Source organism: Mytilus trossulus, chromosome 1 (genome assembly GCF_036588685.1).
Source record: "Mytilus trossulus isolate FHL-02 chromosome 1, PNRI_Mtr1.1.1.hap1, whole genome shotgun sequence".
Taxonomy (NCBI): Eukaryota; Metazoa; Mollusca; class Bivalvia; order Mytilida; family Mytilidae; genus Mytilus; species Mytilus trossulus.
This window is the reverse complement of record NC_086373.1, coordinates 106,148,989-106,170,814: the sequence shown is the minus strand read 5'-3', so window position 1 is coordinate 106,170,814 and position 21,826 is coordinate 106,148,989. Positions and strand designations below refer to the sequence as shown.

Genomic DNA, 21,826 nt, shown 5'->3' with positions numbered 1-21,826 from the left:
TGATTCTCATGTAACACTGCAAACTCTATTTAGCACTATTTTGATCTGTCATTATTTAATGACGCCATAATACGTGTGATGTCACAATGTTTCCTTTAATACCTCATGTGGATTTCTCACTGATAAAGGGTTTTCACTGAAATACATGTAAAAAGCCTTTTTTTCTCAAATAGAATTATGTGAATGGACAAGTTTTGAAAATTTGCACTTCATTGCACTCTTATTACATGATAAGAATGACTTTCCCAGTAGTTTTGAGGGGTTTCCACAGTATTATATACCAGATGTCCACTAGTAAGAATAGTTATTTTGCTGGTTTTTTTTTTATGAAATCTACATTTTTGCATAATTTCTCTGTCAAAATGCACTTTAAGACACAAGAAAATGTTATAGAATGCTTTAATAGGGTCTGTGTATTGTTATTTAAGGTTATCATCAGAAGTTTTGTCCTTGTTTTGACTAGTAAAGGTATACTGGAAGAAATTAATTATACATGCACGTTGTATTAAAAATAAATGAATATAGCGATAAAAGTGTCATTGCCATATAGTGCTGAAATGACTTTATTTTTTTTCAGAAATGGACAAAAATACACAGATTTATTCAGAATGTCATACCGATGAAGATCATCTAAAAATATTTGGAAAAATCAGAACTATGGATTTCAATATGGGACAATACCCCTAATGCGCCTTGAAATGAGGAACACAAAAGTCACGTGTACACAAAAAATCTCTGTGTAGTGATATTTGACACATTTCTATGATAAACAAATAACTGAGCTGAACCATTAGTGTTAATTTAGAAAATAAGGGAACACAGAATAAATGTGTAATAACCATGGAGCTATGAAATGTGTTCAAAGTATTAAAATTTCAAAGAACTTATTGTGTTAAAATTGGGATTTTTTACCATGAGGAGCGACATCGCAAAAGGATACTCGGGGTTTGCTAAATTACGGAAAAATGAATCACACTTCGTACCCCGAAAATTTAACCACATATGTAAAAATGTCTCAGCTTCGAAACAAGCCATCATACATATACAAGTTTACGATATGGGCTGAGCAACAGAAGAAAACGTTACCATTACGGCCTATGGAATAACAATTGCGCATATTGCCCCATCTGTGTGAATGTCTCATTTAAGGGTTTACACTTTGGCATGATCTTATATTGATCTGTGTGAATGTCTCATTTAAGGGTTTACACTCTGACATGATCTTATATTGATCCTTGTGAGTGTCTCATTTAAGGGTTTACACTTTGGCATGATCTTATATTGATCCTTGTGAGTGTCTCATTTAAGGGTTTACACTTTGGCATGATCTTATATTGATCCTTGTGAGTGTCTCATTTAAGGGTTTACACTTTGGCATGATCTTATATTGATCCTTGTGAGTGTCTCATTTAAGGGTTTACACTTTGGCATGATCTTATATTGATCCTTGTGAGTGTCTCATTTAAGGGTTTACACTCTGACATGATCTTATATTGATCCTTGTGAGTGTCTCATTTAAGGGTTTACACTTTGGCATGATCTTATATTGATCCGTGTGAGTGTCTCATTTAAGGGTTTACACTTTGGCATGATCTTATATTATTACATTGGTTGCAATGAATTACATTGATTTTCCAGTTAAATAAAAACTGATAATTTCACATGTGAAATAAACATGGTTTTTTCACTCTCTGACGTCATACAACAATAGGCGTTGTCAAGACGTCAATAAAGTTGGATCAAAACAAATTGTCAATGTGTAGGGAAAATATATAGTTTCTTACATTTTCTACATTAATTTCATTAAAAAAGCCATTTGCCAATGTAATAAAAAGAATAACTAATTGCCTTTTGTCTTATTTTTTATATTCAAATACAACGATAAGTTATACTATAATTCAAAGTTAGGCTTGAGCTCTTATTTTTTTCAGAATCAGAACAAACAGAAAAGGCATATTCTGTGAAGAAAATATCTCCAAAGAAAGTTATAAAAAAGAAAAAGAAGATAATAAAGAAAGAAGCAGGCAAGTGGCTATCAAAACAATATTAATAGTGGATTTAAAAAAATTAAGGATGTGGTCAGATGGTAACCCTATTCTCCATAATGACGTCTTTTGACACCATCCCCTTTACTCCATAATGACACCTTTTGACGCATGTGTAGTGCCTTAGTTGAAACATCTTGACAACCAAAAATCAGTATCAGACTTAATAAAATTTGTATCTAATATAAAAGGGATATTTATGAGAATATCTGACTGGAATTTCATTGATGAAATATTCCTTTTCACAATGCATTAATACTTTTAATACTACTGAATTTTTTGAATTTTTTTTTAATACTTCTGAAAAAATTGTATGCAAATCAAGTGTTTAAAACAAAATCCATGGAGGAAAGAGTTAAAGACATAAGATACAGAAGAAATTTTACTTTCATTTCTTTTTGCAATTTAAATCAAAGTCCATTTTGATATGCACTTTTAAAAGAAAAATGTACTGTAGGACATAATTTTGGAGTTACCTTATATCTAAATTTGCATGTTTCATGTTAAAACACACAATTTCATAATACAATTATTTTCAGAAATTGTAACAATACTTTCAAACACAGTAGGTACACAGTTTTGTTTTGCCCCTGGCAGTGGATTTTGAATACTAAGATTTACAACATTTTTAGCTCACCTGGCCCGAAGGGCCAAGTGAGCTTTTCTCATCACTTGGCGTCCGTCGTCCGTCGTCGTTAACTTTTACAAAAATCTTCTCCTCTGAAACTACTGGGCCAAATCAAACCAAACTTGGCCACAATTATCATTGGGGTATCTAGTTTAAAAAATGTGTGGCGTGACCCGGTCAACCAACCAAGATGGCCGCCACGGCTAAAAATAGAACATAGGGGTAAAATGCAGTTTTTGGCTTATAACTCAAAAACCAAAGCATTTAGAGCAAATCTGACATGGGGTAAAAATGTTAATCAGGTCAAGATCTATCTGCCCTGAAATTTTCAGATGAATCGGTCAATCGGTTGTTGGGTTGCTGCCCCTGAATTGGTAATTTTGAAGAAATTTTGCTGTTTTTGGTTATTATCTTGAATATTATTATAGTTAGAGATAAATTGTAAACAGCAATAATGTTCAGCAAAGCAAGATCTACAAATAAGTCAACATGACCAAAATTGTCAGTTGACCCGTTTAGGAGTTATTGCCCTTTATAGTCAATTTTTAACCATTTTTCGTTAATTAAAGTAATCTTTTACAAAAATCTTCTCCTCTGAAACTACTTTGCTAAATTAATCCAAACTTGGCCACAATCATCTTTGGGGTATCTAGTTTAAAAAATGTGTGGCGTGACCTGGTCAACCAACCAAGATGGCCGCCACGGCTAAAAATAGAACAAAGGGGTAAAATGCAGTTTTTGGCTTATAACTCAAAAACCAAAGCATTTTAAGGAAATCTGACATGGGATAAAAATGTTAATCAGGTCAAGATCTATCTGCTCTAAAATTTTCAGATGAATCGGTCAATCGGTTGTTGGGTTGCTGCCCCTGAATTGGTAATTTTGAGGAAATTTTGCTGTTTTTGGTTATTATCTTGAATATTATTATAGATAGAGATAAACTGTAAACAGCAATAATGTTCAGCAAAGTAAGATCTACAAATAAGTCAACATTACCAAAATGGTCAGTTGACCCGTTTAGGAGTTATTGCCCTTTATAGTCAATTTTTAACCATTTTTCGTAAATTAAAGTAATCTTTTACAAAAATCTTCTCCTCTGAAACTACTTTGCCAAATTAATCCAAACTTGGCCACAATCATCTTTGGGGTATCTAGTTTAAAAAATGTGTGGCGTGACCTGGTCAACCAACCAAGATGACTGCCACCGCTAAAAATAGAACATAGGGGGGGTAAAATGCAGTTTTTGGCTTATAACTCAAAAACCAAAGCATTTTGAGGAAATCTGACATGGGATAAAAATGTTTATCAGGTCAAGAACTATCTGCCCTGAAATTTTCAGATGAATCGGTCAAATGGTTGTTGGGTTGCTGCCCCTGAATTGGTAATTTTGAGGAAATTTTGCTGTTTTTGGTTATTATCTTGAATATTATTATAGATAGAGATAAATTGTAAACAGCAATAATGTTCAGCAAAGTAAGATCTACAAATAAGTCAACATGACCAAAATGGTCAGTTGACCCCTTTAGGAGTTATTGCCCTTTATAGTCAATCTTTAACCATTTTTCATAAATCTAAGTAATCTTTTACAAAATCTCCACTGAAACTACTAGGCCACAATCATCTTTGGGGTATCTAGTTTGAAAAATGTGTCCGATGACCTGGCCATTCAACCAAGATGGCCGCCACGGCTAAAAATAGAACATAGGGGTAAAATGCAGTTTTTTGCTTATAACTATGAAACCAAAGCATCTAGAGCAAATCTGACAAGAAGTTAAATTGTTAATCAAGTCAATATCTATCTGCCCTGAATTTTTCAGATGAATTGGACAACTGGTTGTTGGGTTGCTGCCCTCCAATTGGTAATTTTTAAAGAAATTTTGCCGTTTTTGGTTAGCTTGAATACTATTATAGATAGCGATAAACTGTAAACAGCAATAATGTTCGGCAAAGTAAGATCTACAAATAAATCAACATGACCTAAATGGTCAATTGACCCCTTAAGGAGTTATTGCCCTTTATAGTCAATTTTTAACAATTTTCATTAATTTGGTAAATTTATGTAAATTTTTACCAAATATAGTTCTCTGTTACTAATGGGCAAAGTTCATGATAGATATAATTGTAAAAAGCAAAATCGTTCAGTAAAGTAAGAACTTCAAACACATCACCATCACCAAAATACAATTTTGTCATGAATCCATTTGTGTCCTTTGTTTAATATGCACATAGACCAAGGTGAGCGACACAGGCTCTTTAGAGCCTCTAGTTTGGCTTTACAAATAGTTTCAATTTGTTGGCATCAAGTGATCTCACAGCTAATTTTGCAAGGTAATCATTAGCAATGTTATCCAGACCAATCAATAAATGTGAACTGTTTTATTTTAGAAATCAAACAGGAACCAGTTGAACCTGAGTTGGAAGAGCAAATTGAGCCGACAAAGGAGGACCAATTAAATCTTGAAGAAGATATAAAACCAGCTGTTGAAGCTATGGAAGCCCAAGAATATGACACGAGAAGTGAGGCTGAGGGCAGTGATAGGGCAGCAAATAGTGAAGCTGAAGAGGAAAATAAAGAGGAATCAGGTTTGTGTCTCCAGTGTTACAGTAAAGGTGAAAATAAAATTAGGGAATAATTAACCAGAACTTGATTTTTTTGTGATTTTACCACAGTTGGCCATCTATGCTAAATATTTTGCCTCAAGCGACAGTGAGGGGTAATATTTCAGCATAAGGGCATTAAGGGCCAACTCTTTATTTAAATCAGTATAAATGCAAGCCCATCTGAATTATTTCTATTCTTTTAGGACGAAGATAGCAATTCTTTATGTGAAGGGAAATATTTGCTGTTCCTATATTTGACCATACTATTAAAATTGACAATAACAAGGAAGAAAATTAAACAAGTGACTTTTTTAATCCATATACAATAAAAAAAAAAAAAAAAAGGAGACAGATTTGTATGATTTAATTGACAATCTTATTTTCATTTAAGAAGATACAGACATTATACAAATTCTCCTGTAAAATCCTTACATTCTTACGTGATTGTTCAAAAGCATTATTTACACCATCTGTAGTGAGGTAAATCATTAATAAAAAGGATATGATGTGAAAGTAGGATTGGAACAGCCCACAGAAATCATGTCATGATGTTGCCTATCAGCTGATAAATGAATAACTTAGAATTTTACCACAGGTGTTTACTCTAATCGTTTGAAGAACGTCATATTAAGATTTTCAATAGAGATTAGTATGTTATATTATTGCATATTTCATTTACTCATTTGGGTTTGTGTACATTGAGGATTTACAAAGAGTAAAGAACATAAGAAAACCTATAAATATGATATTATGTAGAGTGAATGCTTGACAAATAGTTTGAAACTAAAAAGTTGACTATTTCAGCAAATTACAAAAGAGGGGAATTATTTATTATCTTGCATATTTGCAGATTTTTTTGAGAGTGGTTCAGAAAGGATGAGTAATGCTGATGAAGAAATGGAAGAGGTTGTTGAAGAGGAGGAAGAAGAAGAAGAGGACGAGGAGGAGGAGGACGAAGAAGAAGATGACGATGGAGACGAAGGATCTCCGTCAAGCAAGAAAATGATGAAGCGGGGAATCTCTCCAATTGAATGGGATGTTCCATCAGAAGAAATCAGTGAGGTTGAAGAAGAGGAGGAGGAGGAACATGGAGAAAGTCCTCATGAGGAAAAAAGTGGCGCTGAGAGCGGAGCAGAAAAATCAGATGAAGAATCTAAACGTAAGGTTTTATAACAGTAGAGTTTTGCAAGAATCTAGACATAAGGTTTTATAACAGTAGAGTTTTGCAAGAATTTAAACGTAAGGTTTTATAACAGGAGGGTTTTGCAAGAATCTAAACGTAAGGTTTTATAACAGTAGAGTTTTGCAAGAATTTAAATGTAAGGTTTTATAACAGGAGGGTTTTGCAAGAATCTAAACGTAAGGTTTTATAACAGTAGAGTTTTGCAAGAATCTTAACGTAAGGTTTTATAACAGGAGGGTTTTGCAAGAATTTAAACGTAAGGTTTTATAACAGTAGAGTTTTGCAAGAATCTTAACGTAAGGTTTTATAACAGGAGGGTTTTGCAAGAATCTAAACGTAAGGTTTTATAACAGTAGAGTTTTGCAAGAATTTAAATGTAAGGTTTTATAACAGGAGGGTTTTGCAAGAATTTAAATGTAAGGTTTTATAACAGGAGGGTTTTGCAAGAATCTAAACGTAAGGTTTTATAACAGGAGGGTTTTGCAATTGGATTATTTAAGAAATATCTTTTGTCTGTTAGCTCACCCTCATGGAATTTTTAATATTTTAATCCCTTTATTTAAAATTAAGCTTTGTGTTTGTCAAAGACAAGTTTTGGGTCTTCTCTATTTAAAAACAGGTCTGTTTCCTACTTTGTCAGTGTTTAAATTTCAACTACAGAAAGAAACCTCATCTGGTATCATCAGCAAAATATCTTGAATTGAACTCTCTATAAAACTATTTATCTTATAACAATCATATAGATCTAAATATCAACAATTATGTTTACAGTCTTCCATGTATATCTTGCTACTGCTGTCAATTTGAAAGTGTTATGCCGATAGCAAAAAGCATATCCTATTTATAAGTGAATAACAAAAAAATAAGAAAAACATTTATTTTCTCAGTTGCTATCATTTGATAATGAAAATACTTCTATTTAAAATCCAAAGAAAGTTTGACAAAATTATTAAAAGTTTTAAATCTTTAACCACAGGCTGTACCTAAAATAGACACATGAATTAAATGCAACTCTGTCAAATTTGTCATGAAGTACAAGTTCTAACATCAGTTCCAACTGTAGGGTATTTTATACCATCCACATGATCAACCTGAGACCATGACACACTTATCTTGCAACAACATACCTAAATAATAATACTTTTCAACAGATATTCATTTCTTTTATTGTAGGTGATTCTAAGCTGAAATATGTGTTCCGCAATGCAAGGTTTTTTCTCATTAAGAGTAACAATCATGAAAATGTTGCACTTGCAAAGGCCAAAGGAGTGTGGTCCACACCACCACAGAATGAAGGCAGACTGAACACAGCCTATAGGGTAAGCTAGAAAACAAACTAGGTTATATTTATTGATTTAAATGTTCTTTGGAAGGGGATGTTGCATTTAAAAAAAAAATAGATTTCAGTACAATATCAAAATGAAATAAATGTATGTATAGGAATAACAGTTGATTTTAAATGTAGTTAAAAACAATATGAATTTAATTTCAGCTATTTTTATTGGTTTACCACTAATTATTAAGCCATGAAAATGGAATGTACAGCTGTTAAAAATATTTGCTAAATTTTCATTTCTATGTACTGTAAGGAATACTTTGGTGTTACGAAAACAATTAAAACATCTTTTTCAATTATTTTTTTCAGAACCATGACAATGTGATATTGATATTTTCTGTTAAAGAAAGTGGAAAATTTCAAGGTATTGTAATTTTAATATTAGATATAATAAAGTTGTTGAAACCCCTAAATTGCAGAGACAATTATTCAGCTCATTCTTGAAGAGGTCACTTTCTTTTATATAAAAGTAGCTTCTGTGAAGATTGATTCTTCTGCTTACTAATGAGAAAGTTAAAAACAAAAAGAATTAAGACTGTTCCAGAAGAAATGGGGAGTGATTTTGAAAGGCATTTTTTTTTTTATAAACAATACATGTTTAAGATACAAATACATTTGTAAACCATGGTTTAAAGAAATTATGATAGGAATTTACAGTGATTTCAATCATTTGACTATTTTCAGGTTATGCAAGAATAGCCGATGAATCCACCAAAGACCATCCACCAATCAGATGGGTTTTACCTCCTGGTTTAAGTGCTAGAGCACTTAGCGGGGTATTTAAACTTGACTGGATAAACAGGTTTGATATACATGATATATGTAAAACTTTTAAAGTTTAATGATTCTAGTCATTCATAGTTAACCATTAAAATATGCATCTGATGTAGTTTGATTTGAAGCTGAACTAAATTGAGGATTGTTGAAAATGCAAATATATATCAAGAAGCCTCGTAGTGTCATATCAATAAAAAATAATGAAAAAAATGTATGAGCTGTTCAATTCAAACATACTGGTACCAATAGAAGGTTCTTTTAAAATTTGATAACAACCTTCATAGGCAAATTAAAAATTCACGTTACATGTATACTGTATTTGACGACCATACTTAAGGAGATTTTGTCAGATGATACCATGTTTGTTATTTTTGAACAACCTTAAGAAATAATTTTACTTAATTGCCAAGAATAACTTTAATATTATGGCAAATTTTCAGACGAGAACTACCTTTCACAAAGACACAACATCTACACAATGGTTGGAATGACAACAAACCTGTCAAAATTGGTCGTGACGGACAGGTATGCATTTATGTCTGAAATATCTTTTTTGAATAGTTCAGATTTAAACATTTATCATATATCATATTAACTTAATTCTTAAAATATTCATTTAAGGGACGACATCAAAAGTTCAATGTAGGATAAAAAAACTTAATTCAAATAGTTTTTTCACTGACCCCCCTTAACTTAATTTGGGAAAAATTGATTTACCTATATGGATATATGTAAAATCGATTTTGGATTAACAAAACTTGTAGCAATGTCGACTCCCCACCCCACCCCACTCCCAAACTATTTGATTTAAGTTTTTTATCCTACATCGATCTTTTGATGTCGTCCCTAAAGGACATGTCTTTTTGATGTTATTCTTTATTAGTATAAATTTCATTTAATGTGCACTGATTTATTGGTGGTTAATGCCACTTTCAGGAGGGTTGGTTATCTCATTGTGGTCAGTTTTCATTGGTTCGAGGAAGCTGGGGAGAACCAACCTTATGTAGGAAAACTGATAATCTTGGTCAGTTAAGAATATAGTCGATAACACCTACCAAGTACAGGGTTGAAACTCAAAACTTAAATGTTAAATTTGCACTAATTTATGATTAAACTACATCAAAAGAATAATGAAAATTGATCCAATGCGAGATGATTTGAACATTAAATAAAAACTATGAAGCAGTAATTTAAGCCTGAAAGCATTTGACAGGGTGTCTAATTATGCATTAAAGAAATGCTTATATACTCCAAAGAAAGGAATGTAAGATTAGTATAAGTTATTCAGATCCTACAATATGCCTGTAGAATTAAATTGATATTATTCATTTATTGAAAAATTCTATTTTATAGGATATTGAGCCAAAATGTGGAGAAATGTTGTGTAAACTATTCTCAGCAGATGAGAATGTAGACTTGAGTTCCATTGTGCGGAAAGCTCGTAAAAGACATTCTGTACGGAGAGCTAATGGCAGTACAGGAGGAGATGGGGGAGAGGGAGTAGGACGAGGACGAGGGCGAGGAGGAGGAGGTGATATTGAACATAGAAGAGAAAATTTCCGTGGAAGAGATTTCCGCGGTCGGTTTGGACGTGGTGATTTCTTTAGGTTAGCCTACAACATGTGTAATTCTAAAGGAATAACTTGAACATTGTATTATATTTCACGTGACCACTACATGTAAAACCAAGCTGATCACCAGACATCTCACTTGGTGACAAAACATTGTCCTATTCTTGGTCCATAAAAAATGGAAAGAAAAACAGAGGGTGATACTTCTGAACATCCAAACTTCTTTTAACTTTTTCAAAAACATAAATAATTTCAAAAATTACTGTCTAAATTTGTAAACTTTTTATGGTAAGTATAGACTGTTGAACACTAACTGTCTAAAAACATTTGTATTTATTACTTTATTACTTTTGAAGATGTTCCAGGTCTTTTAAATCTTGCAATATCAAGAAGAATCTTAGCAGGGACAAAAAAAGCTGTATAATGAAAAATGTGATGAAAATGTGCTAAATGGATTAAAATTGCCATATATTACGAACTTAATTTTCCGCAAACAACTTCTTCAATGAAGACCACTCCAGGACTGAATTCTATTCTTTTGAAAATTTAAGGACCTTATTTCAGTTTGCAGTTTAAAGGACTATTTAGATAATAGTTGTGATAAAAGGACTAATAATCTATGGACTTAAATTCTATCAAATGGACTTGCTGTGTTAAAATGATATAATAGGTTTGTAGTGTGATGCCCTATGGTAAATACAGGACTTAAATTTCTGTGTTTGGGTAAAACGAGCTTACTCATAACACAGAAGGAGATCACATGTTAAAAAGGACTAATTAAACTGTCCATATTTGTGGTCTGTTTTGATATTAAGTGTGGATTAAAACTGAAGAATAGAGTAGCAAGTGAACATTTTACATATTAATTGACAATGTTAGTTATGTGGACACTTATTCCACAATAATATGGTGACAATAGCCATTAACTTCTTGTGTGGATTTGTGTACTATGGTATGTTATATTCAAGTAATGGTTTGGGTTAAATGAGTAAATAGTTATATGTTAAATCAATTGGTCAATTGAACATGTCATAATATTAAGTTTGTTTATTTACTTTACCTGTACTATTGTATTATTTAGCCTTATACATTATAGGTGTCATTGCATCTGAAATTCATTATTTTTCAGGAAGTTTAGATGTTGTTTTATATTCTCCTTTATTTAAAGTAAGCTCAAATATGCAAATAAGTTAATGTTCTTTATATGTTAATATCCTTATATCAGTCTCTTATAAATATTCTAATGGAATGCCTTTTTAATTTGATGAACAATCATGTCATATGTAAGTAGAGATTTGTCTTTTATAAGATAACCTACAGTACAAATTTATTATTGCCTCCAAATCTTACAAGCTTGCATAAGTTTGAGATTGAATAATTTAGAGGTAGATTTATCTCCCTTAGTTAAAATAGGGACTAAATTTTGAAGGGCTTAATTTTACAAAGTTCCTTAATATCTGAGGTAAAATAATTATGTCTTTCTTTGTTTGTAGTTCTTAGTAAAAGAAATATTAACTATAGAAAATGAAAGTTAGTCTGAAAAAAAATGATAAGATTTCCACAAATTTTTTGGGACAAAACAATTCATAAATAAACATAACAGTATATTATTAAATTATAGATTATAAGATAAACAGGAAAATAAGTATCAAACCAATTTACATTTTAGCCTTACAGTCTTTCGTGTCTTAACACAGTTTTTCATGAATTGTTATTTGAAACTCTTGTTTAATAATTGCTTCAACAATGTTTGATATAGATATTATATATACATGATATTTATATATATATATAGTATGCCATCATATACCTATGTTTATAGACTACAGACTGTCATTTAGTGAACAATTTAGAACTGAAATCATGAAAAATTATAAAAAAACCACCATTTTCAATCAAACCTACAGAGACATTGATACATATCAGAGAGTGCTGTTTAAGACATGAGAACTGAAATGAATGCATGTAGATCTTACTGTTAGTTATGATCACTGTCTGAAATGGTTTTTTCAGTCTTAAATCATTTAGATCTGACTGTAAGTCATGAGCCCTGATGTTCTTCATACTTCTTGTCCAAATGATGCAGATCTCACTGAATGCAATGATCGCTGGATTTGTTGAAACAGGTTTAATTCATGTAGACCTTGCTGTTCATCATTTGCTGTTCATCATGGGCTCTGAAGGTGATGCTGCAGGTTAAGATCTTACTGTAAGTCTTGATTGCTGGCATTGATGCAACAGGCTAAGGTCAAGTCAATCTAACTGAAGTCATGATAGCTGAAGATTATTATCTAACTGTAAGCCATGAGTGCTGGAGGTTTAATTCATACTTTAAGTTATGAAAGCTGAAGTTGATTGTATGGTACAGACTTAAGCCATGTAGATGTTAATGCAAGTCATGAGTAGATTTTACTTAAAATGATGAGTGCAGGTTAAGATCTTACTGTAAGTCATGATTGCTGAAGTTAATGCTACAGTAGGCCTAGGCCATGTAGATTTTTCTGTATTTTATGAGCTCTCAAGTTGATGTTGCAAGTTTATATCTTACTGTAAGTCATAATAGCTGTCCTTGATGCTACAGTCTAGGCCATGTAGATTTTACTGTAATTTATGAGCCCTCAAGTTGATGCTGCAGGTTAAGATCTTACTGTAAGTCATTGTTGCTGACCTTGATGCTACTGTCTAGTTCAAGTAGATTTTACTGTAATTTATGAGCCCTCAAGTTGATGCTGCAAGTTAAAATCTTACTGTAAGTCATGATTGCTGACCTTGATGCAAATGTCGAGGCCAAGAACTTTTTACTGTTAGTCATGTTCCTTAAAGTTGATGCTGCTGGTTTAGATCATACTTTAAGTCATGAGCAATGAAGATTAAGATTGTACCGCAAGTCATGATTGCTAAAGTTAATGCTACAGTCTAGGCCATGTAGATTTTTCTGTAAGTCATGTTCCCTAAAGTTGATGCTGCAGGTTAAGATCTTACTGTAAGTCATGGTTGCTGACCTTGATGCTACTGTCTAGGTCAAGTAGACTTTACTGTAATTTATGAGCCCTCAAGTTGATGCTGCAAGTTAAAATCTTACTGTAAGTCATGATTGCTGACCTTGATGCAACTGTTGAGGCCAAGAACTTTTTACTGTTAGTCATGTTCCCTAAAGTTGATGCTGCTGGTTTAGATCATACTTAAAGTCATCAGCATTGAAGATTAAGATTGTACTGCAAGTCATGATTGCTAAAGTTAATGCTACAGTCTAGGCCATGTAGATTTTTCTGTAAGTCATGTGCCCTAAAGTTGATGCTGTAGGTTAAGATCTTACTATAAGTCATGGTTGCTGACCTTGATGCTACTGTCTAGGTCAAGTAGACTTTACTGTAACTTATGAGCCCTCAAGTTGATGCTGCAAGTTAAGATCTTTCTGTAAGTCATGATTGCTGACCTTGATGCTACATGCTTAGGTCATGGTGATCTTACTGTAAGTTTTGAGAGCTCAAGATTTATGAGTTCTAAAGAATCAGATCTTACTGTAAGTCATGATTACTGAAATTGATGCTCCAGGCTTAGGCCTTGTAGATAATCACTGTTAGTCATGAGCACTAAAGTTGATGCTTTAGATCTTACTGTAACTTATTATGGCTGAAGTTGATGCTACAGATTTTTATGTAGAGAATCCAGTGAGACATTAAGAATAGGAACAGTAATACAAGTACTGTTTATTTTCTACTATGAAATTATGTCATTTATGTCCACTTTTAAGTCGTTCTTTCCCGAATAAGAGGTCAATGTATTGTTTTTAAGAGATGGACAAACAGACAAATGTTCAATGTCCATACCAAATACATGTATCAAGCTTTATATCAGCTGTCCACTAACTTACTTATAAATTATCAAGATTTTGTATTTTAACCGATCAAATATTGGCTCTTGCCTGAGTTCAAATTCAAAGTATTTTCTTGAATATGATGATAATATATCTTAGTTTAACTAAGTATTAAAGAGAGAAAATTATTTGACAAATAAAAAGTGCCCTTTTAATCATCCCATCTTTAATTAAGTGCTCCATTTCTATTTTTAGATTTGAATAGGATATTAAAGACTTGCACATAATGTATACATCCATATATATTGCATTGCTGATGTTTAGGGAAGCAAGGTTCTACTTTATTGAAAATTCTTAGGTATTAAAACTTTAATAAAGAAAGCAGTGGTACAGTTTTCAAAATTTCCCCCAGCACTACACATAATACGTTTTGAGTTTTAATGGTTCAGATTTAGTTAAATTATAGTAACAATGTCAAGACAGAAAAGGTGAATAATAACATGCATGTGTTCAAATGACCAGTTGGTTTCACATTTATACCAATAATGCAATTTTATATCTTGTTCTTCCATGTTAAAATAAGACTTTTGTTGAGCCTCTTATTTCTTCACCAAGTAAGAACGCAATCATGAGCAAATTAAATTGTTTTAAGACGTGAAGTTGGTTTGGAAAAAAATGGGACTTATTGATAATAAAAAACGAAAAAAAATTTCAGAAAAAAGCATACACAAATGGATATGTTTTTGCCTCATGATTGCTACATTTCACTTTCATATCCTGAAAGCTTTGTTAATTTAAAAGTTTTTCAGGTGTTTATATGTATTTTGTCAATTTTCTGGATGTATATTCATGTATTACATTAGACCCTTTCATGTTGCAGACGAAGGCGCATGGATGATTTTGAAGGACCAAGAAGAAAACGACCAAGAGGAGATTTTGATAGAGAGGGAGGTAGGTTTAAAGTCAATGTTATGTAACATGTTCTCAATTTGTGTGCAAGATGTGTACAGGTTCAAAGCTTGAGAATTTATCCTAAATATTTGTCTTTGGATATTACTCAAACAACAATTGATCAATCATAGCTGGAGAATAAATAAAATATCAAGTTTAATAGAGAACAAATATTCAACACTGAAAATTAATCCTTTTAATTTCTGTTTTGATAAATGTAAAATCCTCAAGTTAAAAAATGCACAGTTAATAGTGACTCATTGACATTATTTGATTATTACATGTAGAATGTTTAGAGATAATTGTGACTCATTGACATTGTGTTTGAATATTACAGGTAGAATGTTTAGAGATCGGCCTGACAGGTGAGTGAAAAAGTCTTATATTCTGTAACCATCTATAATTAATAAAAAGCATAATAAAACAATAGAATGTAGCCTCAGGCAGAATCAGTTTAATCAGTATAGTTCTTACAAGACTACAAGTACAAAAGTTATTATGTTGTTTATCCTCTTGTGTTATAACAGGCATAGATTTGTCTTGTGTTATAACAGGTATAGATTTGTCTTGTGTTATAACAGGTATAGATTTGTCTTGTGTTATAACAGGTATAGATTTGTCTTGTGTTATAACAGGTATAGATTTGTCTTGTGTTATAGCAGGTATAGATTTGTCTTGTGTTATAGCAGGTATAGATTTGTCTCGTGTTATAGCAGTATAGATTTGTCTTGTGTTATAACAGGTATAGATTTGTCTTGTGTTATAACAGGTATAGATTGGTCTTGTGTTATAACAGGTATAGATTGGTCATTGGTGCCTATACCACCTCTTTTATTCATGTGGATAAATGCTTAAACTTTGTTTTACACTGTGTAAAGGAGAAGATTGTCAATCAATGCTGACAGAAAATATTTTAATAAACTGAAGACACTTTATACTATTATGCTTTAATATTTTATTTGGCTTATGATATCAATATAACAACTGTTTTATGTAGTTCAAAGTCAAATACACATTCTATAATCAATTTAGACCTATTTGTCTATTATATGGGAGTTTCTGTTGCTGACCGGTCTAAATAATTGATAACCAGTCAACACTCAGATTGTGTGTAAGAAAACTCATCGATTCCTTTGATATTGATTTGGATTAATAGTTTTCCTGTTGTAGGTAGTGGTTCTCTGAAATACTTTAGCTTCCTCCACCAATCCAAACTTACTGATTACTTTACATATAAAATAACATACCCAATAGTCACCAAAGTGGCATTGAATAACAACAATCAATCAGTCCATCAATCTGTACCATATGATTTGGGTAAACGTTCAAATTAAAATGGGAATTTTTGATAATATATGACTGGCAAATTACAAACTTGTTTTGATGGACAATAAGTAACATCTTCTAGTAGAAAAAATAAACCCTGAAAATATGGCTCTGTATAGTTATTCTAGCTGTTATAAAATAGTGGTTAAAATATTACTGTATTGTAGGTCACCCAGATATGCAGGAGTAAGAAGAGATACATTTATAAATGGGGTAAGTTCTTGTTGATTATTTTGAATTTTGAGAAAATTATCTGTATAGGAAAATACAAACCAAATTACTAGTATGTAATAAAGCCCTTGATTTGTAACGATTTAGTTTAACATTAGTTATTTCTTTTATTGATAGACCATTATGTTACAGAACTAGAAATGATGACAATATTTTCTTGTTTCAGTCTTACAATGACTACATACGAGAATTCCAGCATGCCAGACCACCCGTACCCCCAGGGATGCCACCTTATGGACCACCAGTTAGTATTTATACTCAGTTTAATAGAGCCACTTTAAAAAAACATGTTGCAATTCTTGTTTATGACTAATTAACACTAACAAAATTATTTTTGAACAGCTGTATTGTCTTGCAATGTAATAGTATAAATTCAAAAACAACTCTTGAGATAGATTCTAAAAAAAATAACCATCCATACAAGTTTTACATTTGAGGCACCATTTAATATACTGTCATAGAAATAAGAGAGAGAAAAAAATACCACAGCTTACATAAAATGGTTCATCATAATACAGTCAATTAGGGTTACAAAGGAATGTGCAAAAGGATAGCCAGATTAATTGTGCAATGTTTACATTTTAGCCACCTGGGTTTGGTATGGAACCTATGCCACCCTATCATAATCCATATCATGAAAGACAAAGAGAATACATGCCAGTCCCAGAATATGCTCAGTCTGCCTCACGGTCAGATAAAAGATCTGTAAGTACATTATTATATCTTACAATACGGGTTATGTTCTATTAATTCAAAAAATATTGAAATTTAAAGAGTAACTACGACTGGTTAATTATAAAGTGATAATTATATTAAATTATCAGTGTATGATCAGATTTATTTTATGTATGATGACCATGCAACAGTTAATATTTATATTTATTTATTTAAATTATTATGTTTAAATATGTTGGTGCACAAATTAACATGGATTTGAAACTTTTAAAGTATTATTTGTAAAGTGGTATACATTTTGATTTGATAGCTTACATCAGGAAGGGAACTAACATGTTTCTAATTCAGAAACAAAACTGTTTTATTGAAACAAAAATGTATGGTTTTCTTCATCAAGTCCAATATATAGCCGATTTGTCGGAATGAGGAGAAGAGTGTCAGTTAATGATCAAAGTTTGACTGTCAATCACCAAAGTTAAAAACAAAAAGTACATACAAACATGTCACATATCATTATCAATGTTTTGAAAATACACTTAAATGGCATAAGAAAAACAAACAAAACTCTTGGCATGAAAACAGCTTTGAAAAGGAAAAAAGGTCTTGAAAGATTTGGGTAAATAGATTATAACTGGTAGGCAACTGAGTTTGTATACTGATTTTCTGGCCCTGCATCTTCAGTCATGGTACTTTGACTTGTTTTGCAAAGTTCCCATATTAAATTATTGTCATTTTAATATAGAATATGACAGAAACAAATTTAATTAACCCTAATGCTAAACACTGTAAATTAGAAAGGACACATATATTGCAGAAATCTCCTAAAAATGGCTTAAATGTTTGTTATATTACTACAGTATCGGGGTGATTCAATAACAGACCTCATACAAGTTTTCAATATTAACAATGAAATGTGACTGTAAATGAACCCTTGGTGTGACATAATAATAGAGTCTGAACTATATTACTAGTAACACAAGATTGCATAAGGTTTTATAAAATACCATATTCCTTAATAAGTCTGAACTATATTACTAGTAACACAAGATTGCATAAGGTTATATAAAATACCATATTTCTTAATAAGTCTGAACTATATTACTAGTAACACAAGATTGCATAAGGTTATATAAAATACCATATTCCTTAATAAGTCTGAACTTTATTACTAGTTACACAAGATTGCATAAGGTTATATAAAATACCATATTCCTTAATAAGTCTGAACTATATTACTAGTAACACAATATTGCATAAGGTTTTATAAAATACCATATTCCTTAATAAGTCTGAACTATATTACTAGTAACACAAGATTGCATAAGGTTATATAAAATACCATATTCCTTAATAAGTCTGAACTATATTACTAGTAACACAAGATTGCATAAGGTTATATAAAATACCATATTCCTTAATAAGTCTGAACTGTATTACTAGTAACACAAGATTGCATAAGGTTTTATAAAATACCATATTCCTTAATAAGTCTGAACTATATTACTAGTAACACAAGATTGCATAAGGTTTTATAAAATACCATATTCCTTAATAAGTCTGAACTATATTACTAGTAACACAAGATTGCATAAGGTTTTATAAAATACCATATTCCTTAATAAGTCTGAACTATATTACTAGTAACACAAGATTGCATAAGGTTTTATAAAATACCATATTCCTTAATAAGTCTGAACTATATTACTAGTAACACAAGATTGCATAAGGTTTTATAAAATACCATATTCCTTAATAAGTCTGAACTATATTACTAGTAACACAAGATTGCATAAGGTAATATAAAATACCATATTCCTTAATAAGTCTGAACTATATTACTAGTAACACAAGATTGCATAAGGTTTTATAAAATACCATATTCCTTAATAAGTCTGAACTATATTACTAGTAACACAAGATTGCATAAGGTTTTATAAAATACCATATTCCTTAATAAGTCTGAACTATATTACTAGTAACACAAGATTGCATAAGGTTATATAAAATACCATATTCCTTCATAAGTCTGAACTGTATTACTAGTAACACAAGATTGCATAAGGTTTTATAAAATACCATATTCCTTAATAAGTCTGAACTGTATTACTAGTAACACAAGATTGCATAAGGTTATATAGAATATTCTAATATGACGTCCTTCAAACGCTTTGAGTACACACCCGTGGTAAAATATGAATATATTGGTTGGGCTGTTCCGATTGTACTCCCACGTCATATGATTGTTTATGAATGAAGTACACGACGTCATAGAATGATGACGTAATAATTTAAGCATTTTACGGGAAAATACATGCTGCTGATACCGAAAATCATCACAACAAGGAAACGTTAACCAACGATGCTAAAATGTGGTATAAGCCTTTTTTTATGTACAAAGAAGATACATAAAAAAAAATATCATTAAAATTCATCCAAATCTATCTAAATATGTTATTGTAAATAGTTTGAGCATGTCACTAATTCTGTTTGCTCCGTTCTTTACCGCCAATATAAAAGTGCGTTAATTTATGGGAACGGCAAACATTTGCCTACACCTAGAGCGCTTCGATCCAAAAGAATTGCCGTATTTGTCTTATTAGGATCGAAATAATTCATGGGGGCTTGAATATATCTAGATTTTACCACGGGTTGTCCCTTTATGCCGATATTTTACCCCTCGCTATCGCTCAGGGTAAAATATTTGTCATAAAGGGCCAACCCGTGGTAAAATCACGATATATTCAAGCCCCCATGAATTATTTCTTAACCATATTCCTTCATAAGTCTGAACTGTATTACTAGTAACACAAGATTGCATAAGGTTATATAGAATACCATATTCCTTAATAAGTCTGAACTGTATTACTAGTAACACAAGATTGCATAAGGTTTTATAAAATACCATATTCCTTCATAAGTCTGAACTGTATTACTAGTAACACAAGATTGCATAAGGTTTTATAAAATACCATATTCCTTAATAAGTCTGAACTATATTACTAGTAACACAAGATTGCATAAGGTTTTATAAAATACCATATTCCTTAATAAGTCTGAACTATATAACTAGTAACACAAGATTGCATAAGGTTTTATAAAATACCATATTCCTTAATAAGTCTGAACTTTATTACTAGTAACACAAGATTGCATAAGGTTATATAAAATACCATATTCCTTAATAAGTCTGAACTATATTACTAGTAACACAAGATTGCATAAGGTTTTATAAAATACCATATTCCTTAATAAGTCTGAACTATATTACTAGTAACACAAGATTGCATAAGGTTTTATAAAATACCATATTCCTTAATAAGTCTGAACTATATTACTAGTAACACAAGATTGCATAAGGTTATATAAAATACCATATTCCTTAATAAGTCTGAACTATATTACTAGTAACACAAGATTGCATAAGGTTTTATAAAATACCATATTCCTTAATAAGTCTGAACTGTATTACTAGTAACACAAGATTGCATAAGGTTATATAAAATACCATATTCCTTAATAAGTCTGAACTATATTACTAGTAACACAAGATTGCATAAGGTTATATAAAATACCATATTCCTTAATAAGTCTGAACTATATTACTAGTAACACAAGATTGCATAAGGTTATATAAAATACCATATTCCTTAATAAGTCTGAACTATATTACTAGTAACACAAGATTGCATAAGGTTTTATAAAATACCATATTCCTTAATAAGTCTGAACTGTATTACTAGTAACACAAGATTGCATAAGGTTATATAAAATACCATATTCCTTAATAAGTCTGAACTATTACACAAGATTGCATAAGGTTTTATAAAATACCATATTCCTTAATAAGTCTGAACTGTATTACTAGTAACACAAGATTGCATAAGGTTATATAAAATACCATATTCCTTAATAAGTCTGAACTATATTACTAGTAACACAAGATTGCATAAGGTTATATAAAATACCATATTCCTTAATAAGTCTGAACTATATTACTAGTAACACAAGATTGCATAAGGTTATATAAAATACCATATTCCTTAATAAGTCTGAACTATATTACTAGTAACACAAGATTGCATAAGGTTATATAAAATACCATATTCCTTAATAAGTCTGAACTATATTACTAGTAACACAAGATTGCATAAGGTTATATAAAATACCATATTCCTATTATAAGTCTGAAGATTATATGGTCTTTGTTTGCCTTTCAGTATGAAAGAGATGTTGATGATTTCTTAAGGAGGACTTCAGAACCAATGAGACGTAGAAGTCGTGAACGAGACCGAAGCAGGGAACGTGACCGTGAACGTGAACATGGAAGAGAAAGAGAACACAGACATCGCCACAGAGATCGACGATCTTCACGATAATGCTAGTTGTATGAGAGGAATGTGAGGGCATTGTTATGAGAGGGTGTGCTGCATTGGATGTGCATTGTTATGAGAGGGTGTGCTGCATTGGATGTGCATTGAAAATGGATAGCTGTCTTTCATCAGAATGAGTGATTAGTGATGAAGAAAATCATTTGATGAACAAGAATGAAATGAAAGTGCTATCGATCTATTGTCATTTATTTTTAGCATTTGTGTAAATGTTTTTTATACATTTTAAATCTTTTTATTTTGTGTACTTATAGCAATTGTATGTGAATCATACATTAATAAATGTCATTTGTATAA

The 21,826-nt window shown here is 31.3% G+C and overlaps 1 protein-coding gene and 1 long non-coding RNA gene across 3 annotated transcripts in view; both read left to right on the top strand.

The window, feature by feature from the left end:
• LOC134695933 (uncharacterized) overlaps positions 1 to 1,124 on the top strand; it is a 2,649-nt gene extending 1,525 nt beyond the window's left edge. Inside the window, exon 3 of the long non-coding RNA XR_010102866.1 lies at positions 578 to 1,124. This is a non-coding gene — a long non-coding RNA (uncharacterized LOC134695933). The remainder of the gene's footprint in view (positions 1 to 577) is intronic.
• LOC134695896 (YTH domain-containing protein 1-like) overlaps positions 1 to 21,826 on the top strand; it is a 27,324-nt gene extending 5,498 nt beyond the window's left edge. The window contains exons 4-18 of one of the 2 annotated variants that reach the window (XR_010102860.1): positions 1,932 to 2,024; positions 5,059 to 5,256; positions 6,125 to 6,433; positions 7,631 to 7,776; positions 8,103 to 8,157; positions 8,478 to 8,595; positions 9,011 to 9,095; positions 9,924 to 10,177; positions 14,839 to 14,913; positions 15,251 to 15,274; positions 16,403 to 16,448; positions 16,633 to 16,710; positions 17,052 to 17,171; positions 21,359 to 21,584; positions 21,619 to 21,826. Coding sequence is in view for 1 of the 2 variants with exons in the window: in XM_063557380.1 (XP_063413450.1) it covers positions 1,932 to 2,024; positions 5,059 to 5,256; positions 6,125 to 6,433; positions 7,631 to 7,776; positions 8,103 to 8,157; positions 8,478 to 8,595; positions 9,011 to 9,095; positions 9,924 to 10,177; positions 14,839 to 14,913; positions 15,251 to 15,274; positions 16,403 to 16,448; positions 16,633 to 16,710; positions 17,052 to 17,171; positions 21,359 to 21,517 (1,760 nt within the window). In the remaining variant the exon portion in view is untranslated. Of the gene's footprint in view, positions 1 to 1,931; positions 2,025 to 5,058; positions 5,257 to 6,124; positions 6,434 to 7,630; positions 7,777 to 8,102; positions 8,158 to 8,477; positions 8,596 to 9,010; positions 9,096 to 9,923; positions 10,178 to 14,838; positions 14,914 to 15,250; positions 15,275 to 16,402; positions 16,449 to 16,632; positions 16,711 to 17,051; positions 17,172 to 21,358 lie in introns of both variants that reach the window. The other variant, XM_063557380.1, reaches the window with a different exon arrangement.